The 12,474-nt window shown below is 44.3% G+C and overlaps 1 protein-coding gene across 6 annotated transcripts in view; it reads right to left on the bottom strand.

Moving 5' to 3' along the window:
- The window catches only part of ILDR2 (immunoglobulin like domain containing receptor 2), a 446,131-nt gene that overhangs the window by 88,257 nt on the left and 345,400 nt on the right, over window positions 1-12,474 (bottom strand). For 4 of the 6 annotated variants that reach the window (XM_073617374.1, XM_073617375.1, XM_073617373.1 and 1 more), the window contains exon 4: window positions 425-481. The exons of the other annotated variants lie outside the window; for them this stretch is intronic. In XM_073617374.1, coding sequence (XP_073473475.1) covers window positions 425-481 — 57 coding nt within the window. The remainder of the gene's footprint in view (window positions 1-424; window positions 482-12,474) is intronic. 6 annotated transcript variants of the gene reach the window in all.

Here is a 12,474-nt window from a genome sequence, read left to right as displayed (position 1 = left end):
ACCTGGAACCTGGTTTCTATGTAGAGCTGCACCAGATTTTGCGCTCTCCGGTTTTAGTAAATCTCCCCCACTGACAGCATGGAACTCAGACTGCTGAATCCAGACATGTTATTTCATGATTCATGACTGTGCGTTCGGCTGAAGATATAATCATTAGCAGCCAGCGATTAATTCCTGGGGGGGATGGGGGGGGGGGGCGCGTGTGTGACCCGGGGCGTGTCTGGCAACCACAATTATCTGCCATGACTATGCGGTTGGTATAATAACACGGGGAAGGCGTGGGATGCCGGCGCCGGGGCACCACAAGCCGGTAAAAGCAGCCGCCCCTACATCGGAAGGAACCCTGACCTGGTGGACACAGATGGAAGAGACAGATGGATGAGTGAGAGGTCGGTGGACACACATAGAAGGTGACACTGGGTACCTGGCATAATTTCCACTTCAAAACTGGGCAAGAGATCAGCCAGCACCCCAGTCTTGCCTGGAAGAGAGAAAAGAGAGAGAAGATATAGGAGAAAGTTAGCAGCGAGAAATCACATTGAGAAGACAGAATCATTGCGGTGATTATCAGGAGACAGAGGCAAGATGAAGGTTATTAAAGCAGTAGGCAGATATTAAAGACACAAATAATTGCAGCTTTCTATTCATTATTACATCATTAAACAATATGTTTTAATGCAAGCAGTATACAATGAGGGAAAAAAGTATTTGACCCCCTGCTGATTTTGAACGTTTGCCCGCTGACAAAGAAATTATCAGTCTATAATTTTAATGGTCGGTTTATTTTAACAGTGAGAGACAGAACAACAACAAAAATATCCAGAAAAACGCATTTCAAAAAAGTTATAAACTGATTTGCATTTTAATGAGTGGAATAAGTATTTGATCCCCTATCAATCAGCAAGAATTCTGGCTCCCAGGTGTCTTCTGTACAGGTAACGAGCTGAGATTAGGAGCACTCTCTTAAAGGGAGTGCTCCTAATCTCAGCTTGTTACCCGTATAGAAGACACCGGTCCACAGAAGCAATCAATCAGATTCCAATCTCTCCACCATGGCCAAGACCAAAGAGCTGTCCAAGGATGTCAGGGACAAGACTGTAGACCTACACAAGGCTGGAATGGGCTACAAGACCATCGCCAAGCAGCTTGGTGAGAGGATGACAACAGTTGGTGCGATTATTTGCAAATGGAAGAAACACAAAATAACTGTCAATCTCCCTCGGTCTGGGGCTCCATGCAAGATCTCACCTTGTGGAGTTTCAATGATCATGAGAACGGTGAGGAATCAGCCCAGAACTACACGGGAGAATCTTGTCAATGATCTCAAGGCAGCTGGGACCATAGTCACCAAGAAAACAATTGGTAACACACTACACCGTGAAGGACTGAAATTCTGCAGCGCCCGCAAGGTCCCCTGCTCAAGAAAGCCCATGTACAGGACCGTCTGAAGTTTTTTAACGAACATCTGAATGATTCAGAAGAGAACTGGTTGAAGGTGTTGTGGTCAGATGAGACCAAAATCAAGCTCTTTGGCATCAACTCAACTCGCCGTGTTTGGAGGAGGAGGAATGCCACCTATGACTTTAAGAATACTATCCCCACCATCAAACATGGAGGTGGAAATATTATGCTTTTGGGGGTGTCAGGACAACTTCACTGCATCAAAGGGACGATGGACGGGGCCTTGTACCATCAAATCTTGGAAAAGAACCTTCTTCCCTCAGCCAGGGCATTGGAAATGGGTGGTGGATGGGTATTCCAGCATGGCAATGACCCAAAACACACAGCCAAGAAAACAAAGGAGTGGCTCAACAAGATGAACATTAAGGTCATGGTGTGGCGTAGCCAGTCTCCAGACATTAATCCCATAGAAAATAGGTGGAGGGAGCTGAAGGTTCGAGTTACCAAATGTCAGCCATGAAACCTTAATGACGTGGAGAGTGGCACCTCTGGCCACATACAGTACTGCATACACCAGCAGTGGTTGTGTAACAAATCATCATTTCTTATGGGGAAACTCGTTTTGATATACGAGTGCTTTGGATTACAAGCATGCTTCTGGAACAAATTATGCTTGTAATCCAAGGTATTACTGTAATAGCAAGTCCACTGTACAAATACATTAACTGTGAGTCCAAACACTCAAAAATTGTGCTGGCTAAACAAAAATAAATTCATGTGGAAACAAATCAAACCTCAAATCAATATACATATAGCAAAACCCAATAATCAATAATTGTGATAACTTATGAAAAGTGTGCAACATAACCAAAATTAAGTGAAAAAATGAATCACAACCCAGCTATGTGCCCCACTGTGAATATGTACAAATATTAAATCCAGTGTGATCAATCTTCTTTCATTTAATTTTATACCAAATACAGCTCCTTTCACCATATACAAATGATAGGGCACTATTCCTCCCAATGATACCAATGATGGGACACTATTCCTCCCAATGACACTGATGATGGGGCACTATTCCACCCACTGACATCAATTATGGGACACTATTCCTCCCACTGATACCAATGATGGGACACTATTCCTCCCACTGATACCAATGATGGGGCACTATTCCTCCCACTGATACCAATGATGGGACACTATTCCTCCCACTGATACCAATGATGGGACACTATTCCTCCTACTGATACCAATGATGGGGCACTATTCCTCCCACTGACATCAATTATGGGACACTATTTCTCCCAATGATGGGACACTATTCCTCCCCCTGATACCAATGATGGGACACTATTCCTCCCGATGATACCAATGATGGGACACTATTCCTCCCACTGATACCAATGATGAGACACTATTCCTCCCACTGATACCACTGATGGGACACTATTCCTCCCACTGACATCAATTATGGGACACTATTTCTCCCAATGATGGGACACTATTCCTCCCGATGATACCAATGATGGGACACTATTCCTCCCACTGATACCAATGATGGGACACTATTCCTCCCACTGACATCAATGATGCGACACTATTCCTCCCACTGATACCAATGATGGGACACTATTCCTCCCACTGACATCAATGATGGGACACTATTCCTCCCACTGATACCAATGATGGGACACTATTCCTCCCACTGACATCAATGATGGGACACTATTCCTCCCACTGATACCAATGATGGGACTCTATTCCTCCCACTGACATCAATGATGGGACACTATTCCTCCCACTGATACCAATGATGGGACATTATTCCTCCCACTGACATCAATGATGGGACACTATTCCTCCCACTGACATCAATGATGGGACACTATTCCTCCCACTGATATCAAATGATGGGACACTATTCCTCCCACTGATACCAATGATAAGACACTATTCCTTCCACAAATTTTTAAAGAGCAGCTGTCATCTCTGTGCTGCAGCAGCTCCTCCGCTGACCCGCTGTTGACTCCCTGACAGTCGCATTCACTTTAATGGGATGACTGCTGATGCGGCAGTGACACAACAAGGTGAGGGACGTGGTGGCAGCAGGCGAGTGGATGCCCGCTAACAGGGGCTGCAATGATGGGTCTGAAATGACAGGTGCTCTTTAAATGTAAGGACTTATTCTTGCTGGTAGTTATAATCGTTAACATTTGCAAACAAAATGAAGGTTTCCTTTTTAGAATAATAAGCTGTCAGGTTAGTAAAACAGCAATAACAGAGCCGATTCAATCATACAGTTTGTAGTGTACATAGATTTGCAAACCAATGGGATAAAAGAATATTCCTGAACTTTGTTTTATCTCATGGTTACTGTGAAATTGTGTGAATGCATCAATGCAGTACATGTTATCTCAGCTTGCAGAGCTTGGATTCATTGAATGAATTTACCAAAAATGTATATATTGCAGAATATACAGCCTCATGCTACATAACTAAGCTCCATTTCATGCTGAATAAAGTAAATTATTAATGTGTCTTAAATAGAAAACTATCTTTACTCCAAAAGCATTTTATTAAAATAAATTTGATAAAAATCAAAAATAAATCTGATTTAAAGTGGAGTTCCACCCTAGAAAAAATGTTCTCTTTAAAAGACTCCTTTTAACCTAATAACAAACATTTGGAGGAAATTTTTTTTTTTTTATACTTACCCTAAACGCCCTGTTGCTATGTAGTCCTCGTAATCTACCACTTCCTGGTCCGCGGGGCTCCTCGAGACTTCCTCCCTCGCCTATGCTCCTGGGAAATGATGACACATCATTTCCCAGGAGTCTGTGGGCAGTACAGTACTACGGCCGCCGTTGAATCGCGCATGCGCGAGATCAAGAGGTGCATGCTGGTTACCCAGCATGCACCCCTCCCAAGCTATTCCTGGAAGCGATCTCGATTGGGCTTCACATGCCCACATTCAGGATGGAAACGGCCACAAACGGAGGCATAAAAAATAACAGTAAGAATTTTATATTTTCTAACAAGCGATCATGATCATTGTATAGTCTTTTTGAAATGTCATTAGCAATAATGCTAGTATCCAAAAAAAAAAAAATTTTTTTCACTGGAACTCTTAAATCAAAAAAAATCAGATTTAAAAAAAATTTTTTTTTAAATGAATTTTTATCCACCCTGGCATTCGGGGTGTCGTTAGGATTACATTGACACCCGCTGCAGATCGAGCACCCAGTGCGTTTTGAATGGGGTGCGGAAGACGCACACGGAACGCGGGTTTCTCGCACCGAGCTCTGCCCTAAAGGCCTTTTTTTCCCCCAAAACTCTTTTCTCCTTTATAAGCTTAAAAAATTAAAAGAAATGCCAAGATAAGAATATTTTCTACTGGAATTTCACCACGCCATGAGAACATTAAATAAATTCCACTGAACATCCCATGATTCAGAAAAAAAAAAAAAAAAATGTAAAATGTAATAAGGCACAGGCAGAGCTGGATTCACAGCACACACATCCACACTGAATCTAGACTTTATCACTTATATAATGTGATTTGGAGAATGAAATTGTTTAAATGGCTTATAAACCTGCAGCAATTTTCTATCAATAAAGACTGATGCTGATGAAAAAATAAGCGCCAAACACGAGCAAATAAATGGTCTGCAGTAACAGATCACTCATATCTGCGATGTGCCTTGCAGCACACAGAGCGCAGAATATAGCCCCAGCACACCCACATATTCAATTATCACACTATTGTGGCTGAACGTTGGGTAGATGGAAGAGGAATACCACTTAATACAGTTATGTGTTCATAGAACATTTTCAAATGTGCTTTTTAACTCAATTTATGTGCTTTGTTCTCTACATGTAACAGCAGTGACAGCAAAAAAAAAAAAAAAAAAAGACCAAGTGGTCCATTGAGTCTGCCCATTTTTTTTATGTTGTTTTTGTCTGAGTATTAATCTCTGTTTGCCCCAAGCATATTTAACTACCGTATATACTCGAGTATAAGTCGTTCCGAGTATAAGTTGAGGCCCTAATTTACCACAAAAAAATGGGAAAAACTTAGTGACCCGAGTATAAGACGAGGGTGAGAAATGCACAGCTACTGTAAGTGGAAAAGAGGGTCAACAATGCCCATTTGCAGCCTTTACTGTGCCCATTTGCAGCCTTTACTGTGCCCATTTGCAGCCTTTACTGTGCCCATTTGCAGCCTTTACTGTGCCCATTTGCAGCCATAGGTCCCCCGAACTTCAAACTCGGTAGTTAAAGCGGAGTTCCACACAAAAATGGAACTTCCGCTTTTCGGAACCCTCCCCCCCTCCGGTGTCACATTTGGCACCTTTCAGGGGAGAGGGGGGTGCAGATACCTGTCTAAGACAGGTATTTGCACCCACTTCCGGCATAGACTCCCATGGGAGTCTATGCCTCTTCCTGTCCCTCCGCGCTGTCTCCTGGGAACACACAGCTCCCAGGAGAGAGCGGGGACCACTTGGGACGCGCAGCGCGACTCGCGCATGAGCAGTAGGGAACGCTTCACTTCCTGATTCCCTCACCCAGGATGGCGGCGGCAGCTGCCGAGAACCGAGCGGGTTCTCGGCGTCCCCTGCCGACATTGCTGGACCCTGGAACAGGTAAGTGGCCATGTATTAAAAGTCAGCAGCTGCAGTATTTGTAGCTGCTGGCTTTTAATATTTTTTTTTTTTTGGCGGTGTGGGTGGACCCCCGCTTTAAGGGTTCCTAGATGCCCCCTAGCTGCAGCCAAAATTTGGGGTCTCTGAACCCAAATGGTCCCGAAATGACATTGCTGCAGATGGACACAGTTGACCGATTTTGGGGCCCCGTATCTCGGGGCCACTTAGTGCTAGGGACCCCAAATTTGGTGTGCAAACTCTAGCACCATAAAATATCCAAAGCTGGGGTTTCTAGTACCAACTGTCCCCGAGATACAGAGCCCCAAAAATCGGTTCAGAAAATGTCAAGCACTTTTCTGCAGCAGAGAATGACATTTTCTGAACCGATTTTGGGGCCCCATATCTCGGGGCCACTTAGTGCTAGGAACCCCAGCTTTGGATAAGTTATGGTACCAGTTCCACTGGGTTTGCACACCAAATTTGGGGTTCCTAGCACAAAGTGGCCCTGAGATACGGGGCCCCAAATTCGTTTCGGAAAATAAAATTTTTTGCTGCAGAAAAGTGCTTGACTCCAGTATATGTCGAGGGGGGCACTTTCAGCACAAAAAAATATGCTGAAAAACTCGACTTATACTCGAGTATATACGGTACTTCCCACCCGAAAAAATTACTCGGACTCTCCCCCTCCCCAAAATATTATATATATTTTTTAAGAAGAGGCCCTAGAGAATAAAATGGTGGGTGTTGCAATTTTTTATGTCACACGACATTTATGCAGAGATTTATCAATTCACTGTTTCAATACAAAAAAAAAACAACACAATATATAACCCAATTTTTTGGTAACATATAAAAGAGGATGTTACGCTGAGTAAATACGGTAGATACCTTATAACCTCTGATCCCTACTGTACTGATTTGTATTGTAATGCCGCATACACACGATCGGACTTCTCGTCGGAAAAAGATATGACGGCTTTTCCGACGGGATTCCGCTCAAGCTTGCCTTGCATACACACGGTCACGCAAAAGTTTGCTGAATTTACGACCGTCAAGAACACGGTGACCTACAACACTACGACGAGCCGAGAAAATGAAGTTCAATGCTTCCGAGCATGCGTCGAATTGTTTCCGAGCATGCGTAGGAATTTTGCGCGCCGGAATTGCCACAGACGATCGCATTTTCGGATAAGAACTTTTTCTGACCGACAAATTAAGAACATGCTCTCAATCTTTTGCTGGCTGGAATTCGGCCAGCAAAAGTCAGATGGAGCATACACGCGGTCGCATTTTTCGACGAAAAACTCTCATCGGTCTTTTGCGGGCCGAAATTCCGATCATGTGTACGCGGCATTAGTATACTGTCTGCCCTCATGTTGTAAAGCGCTGCGCAAACTGTTGGAGCTATATAAATCCTGTATAATAATAATAATAATATCACGCTTTAAGGCCTCATGCACACTGGATGTTTTTACAGCTGCTGTTTTTGGGTTCAGATGTTTTTTTTCTACAGTCAATAAACTCTCCAGCATGTTATCCTATCCATGCACACATAGGCTGTTATCAACTGTTTTTTGGCTGTAAAAAAAAAACAAACCCAAAACGAGTGGGTTCTGAGTATTTCAGCTATAAAAACGCTCTAACTTAAAAAAACTTAACTTTGAAAATAATTGCTCAAAAGCTCACCAGCGTTTTTTTAACATTTTTGATCCCATTGAAAAAAAAAATGTAAAAAAACGCTTAAAAACACTAATGCTAAAAAAAAAAAAAAAAAAAAAAAAAAAAAAAAAAAAAATGCTGATAAAAGCTAAAAAACGCTATTGCAAAAACGCTGAAAAACTCACTGCAAAGCTACTGGCGTTTTTATAACATTATTGTAATGTCCAATGTGCACGAGGCCTTAAATTGCGCACGCTTGTGGAATGGCATCAAACTACAGTACTTAAAAATCTCCATAGGCGACACTTTAACCGCTTACGGACCGCCCGCCGTCGTTATATGTCTGCTGTTTGAAGAGAAATATTGTAGCCAGATGCCATAACCCCGCTATCCTCTTCTTTAGCGGGCGGCCTGCTTTCAGATAAAAGTGGTCTCTGTGGCAGATTCGCCACGAGATCACTTTTATCGGCGGCGGGAGCGGAGCCCCTCCGCTCCGGCTGAGCTCCGGTGCCCTCCGCCGCTTTCCAGAGCCATTGGTAGCGGCTTAGGCGATTGGATCCTGTGTCCTCTGTGGTATGGAGCTGAGTGAGGGGAAGATGGCCCCCACCCGGCTCCATACCAATGCAGGGCGGAAGCGATAACAAAACGTCACTTCCGCCCATACCTCTTAAAGCAACATGTATTTATTTATTTTTATTATTATTATATTTTTCTAAATACATTTCTTTTTTTTTGTTTATTGCATTTTAGTGTAAATATGAGATGTGAGGTCTTTTTGACCCCAGATCTGATATTTAAGAGGTCCTGTCATGCTTTTTCCTATTACAAGGGATGTTTACAAAATGTCATTATTTTTTTATTTTTACACTGTCCCTTTTTTTTTTGTTATCACTTTTATTAACATCCCTTGTGATAGAAATAAGACATGACAGGTCCTCTTTATGGAGTCATTAAGACCCCAGCTCTCTCCTCTACCCTGGAAAGCGTCAGATAAAAATAAAAAAACGTGAAAAAAACCCATTGATCTCTGCTTTAAAAAAAAAAAATGGCAGTGTTTACATCTGCCAGAACTGGAAGTGACATCACTTTCGGCCTCCCAAGACCATAGAGATGGTGGGGGGGGTCATCTGGTCCATGACTAGCTCTATGGTAACCCGGCGGCACCACTGAATCGGATACGCCGGTGGGTGGCGGAGGGGAGGTCTGTATTGAGGTCTGTATTGTAGGGGGGTCTGTATTGTAGGGGGGTTCTGTATTGTAGGGGGATTCTGTATTGTAGGGAGGGGGTCTGCACTGTAGGGAGGGGGTCTGCACTGTACGGAGGGGGTCTGCACTGTAGAGAGGGGGTCTATACTGTAGGGAGGGAGTCTGCACTGTACGGAGGGGGTCTGCACTGTACGGAGGGTGGCTGCACTGTAGAGAGGGGGTCTGTACTGTAGGGAGGGGGTCTGTACTGTAGGGAGGGGGTCTGCACTGTATGGAGGGGGTCTGCACTGTACGGAGGGGGGCTGCACTGTAGAGAGGGGGTCTGTACTGTAGGGAGGGGGTCTGCACTGTAGGGAGGGGGTCTGCACTGTACAGAGGGGGTCTGTACTCTAGGGAGGGGGTCTGCACTGTAGGGAGGGGGTCTGTACTGTAGGGAGGGGGTCTGCACTGTAGGGAGGGGGTCTGGACTGTATGGATGGAGTCTGCACTGTAGGGGGGTCTGTGTAACATGCAGGGGGTCCAGAACTGTTAGGAGGGTGTCTGTGTAACAAACAGGGGTCCAGAGCTGTGGGGAGATGTGTAATGTAAAGGTGTCCAGAGGTGCAGGGTGCTGTGCAATGTAAAGGGGTCCAGAGGTGCAGGGTGCTGTGTAATGTAAAGGGGTCCAGAGGTACAAGGTGCTGGAACCCCACATCCCATCATCAACCGCCGCGAAGCACTGCCGCTGCGCCCCCCCCCGGCTGCTCAGTCTAAAATGCCTGGGCCTATTTTTTGTCCCAGTCCAGGCCTGGTACCAAGGATTGAAATATAAATTCTTATAATTTTTTATTTAAACAATTATGGGCTATGGGGTTCCCAGCAGGGTTGCTGGCTGCAGTTGTCTAAGCCGAGAGTGTCTCTCACACTGCTCAAAGCCAGCACTAACAATCCCCCCCCACGCAAACGGGAGAGGAGAGAGGGCTTGATTTGCTCCTCTTCCTCTCGCCCCCCACCCCTCTTTATCTGCCCACACTCCAATCCCCACCACTGTGCCTCAGAAAAGGAAAGTTGGGACCAGAAATTTGAAGTCCAGCAGCCTCAGATACATCTGGATGAGAAGTGATGACTGCCAAGGGGTGAGTGAGCTCACCATCCATCCCTGTCTGTGACTGAAGTCTCCCCCCTTCTCTCTCCTGCCTCTAAGTGAGTACACTAAGGTAAATCAGGGTTCTCAGAGCACCCCTTACATCAGAGTTCTCCTTTACACCAGAAGCCACAGTGTTCCCCCTTACATCAGAGTCCTCTCCGTACATCAGAGTTCTCAGTGTTCCCCCTTAAATCAGGGTTCCCAGAGCATCCTTTATGTTAGAGTCCCCAGAGTTTACCCTTACATCAGAGTCTGCAGAGCCCCCCCTTACTGTTTAAGGGAACTCTGCGGATTCAGATGTAAAAGGGGAACGCTATGAATTCAGATGTAAAAGGGGAGCTCTGTGGATTCAGATGTAAAAGGGGAACTCTGTGGACTCTAATGTAAAGGGGGACTCTTGAGATTAACTTTATATGATTAAAGCAGTGCACCGCTAAAGTGTTCGGGTTTGACTTGAAGAAAAGTTGGCAACCCTAGGCCACATCAGAGCGCTCTGAGGGCCCCAGGTTGAGCACCCCAGCTGTACAGGTTCTCCCAACTCTCTTATACTGGACCTCTGATGCAGCGTGGTCCTCTGTACTGGTGAGTGTTTACATTCAATGTTCTCCCCATGCCTGTGCTCTATTGCTTAGCAATGACTACAAGCTCTATAGAGAAGAAAGAAAAAGCCACATAACATGCCTTCCCCTCTGAAGTATCGAATGAGTACATTTTAATGGATATTTTAATAAAGCTTTAAAAAGGAGCTATTGGTCTGATGTCGCCAAATAGCAGCAATGCAACAACCACTACATTAATCCGTATCTGTAATTGTAGAAGAATATAATGTTTGTCCCCAAGGTTCTTCTAAGGCCGTTACTGAAAACGATGGTAATATTTTGTTATTTTATGACCCTGTAATATTGTAAATGACACTGAGGTGTGAAATATAATTTGGTATTTTATGCAGGCAATATATTATACAAGCAGAAACCGCTCTACAGACGCAATATTTATATCGCTACAGAAAATCAGAGCAAGGCAGGATACATTTGTTTTTATGGTTACATAGTACACGCTCAAAGCTAAAACAGCCTATCTCAACCTTTGTAACACGGAGAGACATTTGATTACAGAGACCCCCTACCATTAACTACTATATCTATGCTCACAGTACAATAGTCTGATGGTCAGTGGGAAGAATGCTCCTTACATTGGTGGTCAGGGGGAAGAATGTTCCTTATATTGGTGGACAGTAGCAAAAATACTCCTTACATTGGTGATCAGTGGGAAGAATGTTCTTTACATTGGTGATCAGTGGGAAGAATGGGCCTTATATTGGTGATCAGTGGGAAGAATGGCCCTTATATTGGTGATCAGTGAGAAGAATGGCCCTTATATTGGTGGTCAGTGGAAAGAATGCTCCTTACATTGGTGATCAGTGGGAAGAATTGCCCATATATTGGTGGTCAGTGGGAAGAATGCTCCTTACATTGGTGATCAGTGGGAAGAATGCTCCTTACAATGGTGATCAGTGGGAAGAATGCTCCTTACATCGGTGATCAGTGGGAAGAATGGCCCTTATATTGGTGGTCAGTGGGAAGAATGTTCCTTATATTGGTGATCAGTGGGAAGAATGCTCCTTACATTGGTGGTCAGTGGGAAGAATGCTCCTTACATTGGTGATCAGTGGGAAGAATGTTCCTTACATTGGTGATCAGTGGGAAGAATGTTCCTTACATTGGCGATCAGTGGGAAGAATGTTCCTTACATTGGTGGTCAGTGGGAAGAATGTTCCTTACATTGGTGATCAGTGGGAAGAATGTTCCTTACATTGGTGATCAGTGGGAAGAATGTTCCTTACATTGGTGGTCAGTGGGAAGAATGCTCCTTACATTGGTGATCAGTGGGAATAATGGCCCTTATATTGGTGGTCAGTGGGAAGAATTCTTCTTACATTGGTGGTCAGTGGGAAGAATGTTCCTTACATTGGTGATCAGTGGGAAGAATGTTCCTTACATTGGCGATCAGTGGGAAGAATGTTCCTTACATTGGTGGTCAGTGGGAAGAATGCTCCTTACATTGGTGGTCAGGGGGAAGAATGTTCCTTATATTGGTGGACAGTAGCAAAAATACTCCTTACATTGGTGATCAGTGGGAAGAATGTTCTTTACATTGGTGATCAGTGGGATCAGTGGGAAGAATGGCCCTTATATTGGTGATCAGTGGGAAGAATGGCCCTTATATTGGTGATCAGTGAGAAGAATGGCCCTTATATTGGTGGTCAGTGGAAAGAATGCTCCTTACATTGGTGATCAGTGGGAAGAATTGCCCATATATTGGTGGTCAGTGGGAAGAATGCTCCTTACATTGGTGATCAGTGGGAAGAATGCTCCTTACAATGGTGATCAGTGGGAAGAATGCTCCTTACATCGGTGATCAGTGGGAAGAATG

Source organism: Aquarana catesbeiana, linkage group LG02 (genome assembly GCF_042186555.1).
Source record: "Aquarana catesbeiana isolate 2022-GZ linkage group LG02, ASM4218655v1, whole genome shotgun sequence".
NCBI classification, from domain to species: Eukaryota; Metazoa; Chordata; class Amphibia; order Anura; family Ranidae; genus Aquarana; species Aquarana catesbeiana.
Note: the sequence above shows the minus strand (reverse complement) of the source record. Positions and strands in the feature narration are given on the sequence as shown.